The 2217-nt window shown below is 42.8% G+C and overlaps 1 protein-coding gene across 1 annotated transcript in view; it reads left to right on the forward strand.

Annotated features, from left to right (window-relative positions):
* GLB1L3 (galactosidase, beta 1-like 3) overlaps positions 1 to 2217 on the forward strand; it is a 52404-nt gene that overhangs the window by 43038 nt on the left and 7149 nt on the right. Inside the window, exons 16-17 of the mRNA XM_012644277.1 lie at positions 445 to 532; positions 853 to 964. Of these exons, the coding sequence (XP_012499731.1) occupies positions 445 to 532; positions 853 to 964 (200 nt within the window). The remainder of the gene's footprint in view (positions 1 to 444; positions 533 to 852; positions 965 to 2217) is intronic.

Genomic DNA, 2217 nt, shown 5'->3' on the forward strand with positions numbered 1-2217 from the left:
GCCTGAGAGGTGGGCTGTAACTCCTCTTCAGTGACTTGGAACCTAAGACTGGGGCTGTGTTGGGGTTGGGAGGAAAAACGGGCCCCTCGGCAGTGGGAGTACCCGGGTTCTAGGACCAAAGATGCAAACGCCTTCCCTGTGCCTTGTCCTGCCTTCTCTGGTTCTCCAGGGCGGGAAACCAGAACAGCTGTGTTGGGTGCTGGCTTTTCCCGGAGCAGGGCCCAGACTCCTTTTGGGAATTTCAGGGAAGTTCCAATGCTAAGAGGGGAACTTTCTTGGTAGTATGGAAACACAGCAAGAAACCTTCAGCCATGACAGCTCAGAAAAACGTGTGCTGTCCTGGCTGAGCCCCTGTTGCAGGCACACACATGTCTGCACTTTGCCCCAGACGCTGGAGAACATCCCGTCCTTGTTCAGATTCTCTTTCCTGCCTCCCGTCTGCAGGGTTAACTGGGTCTGTCACCATCAATAACACTCCCCTGGAAAACTTCACTGTCTATTCTCTGGAGATGAAAGCGAGCTTCTTTGAGAGGTATGCTCACCCCTGCCCCGGTGGACACTTTGAGCGTCAGGGAACTCCAAGATTTCAAACCCTTCGCTTTGCAGATGAACAGCCCAAGATTCAGAGAACTGCAATGATTTACTCAAAGTTATCAGGTGCTTTGGAGTCAGGACTAGAGCCCTGCCTAGAACAAGTCTCCTGATTTCAATGTTAATGTTAATACTTCCAGTCTAATATAATACATCTCCCTGAAACAGAGTCCTAGTCCCGGCTAGGGAAACCGGGTCTCCACACTGGGACTGGAGTTGGGAGGGGTTTTCCCCTCCCTCATGGCTTGGCCCTTCTTCCAGGCTCCGCTCTGCCACCTGGAGGCCTGTCCCAGGTAGATATCTGGGCCCTGCCTTCTACCGTGGTACCTTGAGGGCTGGCTCTTCTCCCAGGGACACCTTCCTGAGGCTGCTGGTAAGTGAGACGCTCTCTGCCACTCTCGTGTTCCAAACACCTATTTTATTTTTACAGAGTTCGGAAGCAAAGCCATAGTGTTCCTGGCAGGAATACGTCCCTTTCTTCCTGTCCTCTTCTTCCTCACCTCCAACCAAACCTTCCAACATTTCTCAGTCTTCTTAACTTATTATTGTCTAGAAAACAACACATCAAAACACGATACAAAAATTCAAACAATCACAAGATATAGAGAGCAGAGGGTGGAAGTTCTCCTTTGATCCACCCCATTCCAATTCCTCTGCTTCTCAGGGTGGACCGCTGCCAACAGTTTGAGTGTTTTTATGTATAACTTTACCTAAATGCCCACAACCAGTTTTTTTTACACTAATGGGATTATATGATAAATTATATCCTACGACTTGCTTTTTTGGGGGGGGCGGGTTGCCGGTTAGTTTTTACCTAGACTATTTTTATGCATAAACACACAAAGATGACATAAATGCACAAAATATGAATGTACAAATCAACAAATTATCAGTAAGTGAACATCATCGAATTGTCACTGAGATTAAAAAGTATTGTTAGCATCCCTCCCAATTACTGACTCCCTTCTCCCCAGAGGTAGCTGCTATCTTGACTTCTAACACTCTAGGCCAATGTTTCCTTTTTTGACTTTATATATTGCATCATATGGTGTGTGTTCTTTTTTAATATGGCTTCTTTCATTCAACGTTGTTTGTGAGATTCAGACATTTGTTGATGTTGCAGTGATTTGTTCATTTTCGCTGTTGTGTATATGTATTCACTTTTAATAAATATTCCATAAGTTATTTAATGATGGACATTTGGATTACTTCCAGTGTTTGTCTATGATAAATAATTAAGTGAAGGCTTCTTTTGTGTTTATGTTCATGACTGAGATATCTTTGTCAGGTTTTGGTACCAATGTGTAGGGCCTGCACAAATGACTTGGGAAATGAAGTTTGTGCAAAACTAGTATTTCTTAAACATTTGATCAGTTTCATTAGCGAAGGCTTCTAGAGTTGGCATTTTATTTGTGGGAAAGTTCATAAGCGTGGATTCAATTCTTTCAAGATTAAAGTACTATTCAAATTTTATGGTTCTTTTAAAGTTAGTTTTGATAAAATATATTTTTCTAGGAATATTCCCATTTCATATAAATTTTCAAATAGACTGGCTTTAAATTTTTTGTTTTTGATGTCTAGATCATCTACAGTAGCATATTCTTTTTCATTTCTGTTATAGGTTAT

The sequence above is a fragment of the Propithecus coquereli genome, unplaced genomic scaffold, assembly GCF_000956105.1.
Source record: "Propithecus coquereli isolate 6110/MARCELLA unplaced genomic scaffold, Pcoq_1.0 Scaffold209, whole genome shotgun sequence".
NCBI lineage: Eukaryota > Metazoa > Chordata > Mammalia > Primates > Indriidae > Propithecus > Propithecus coquereli.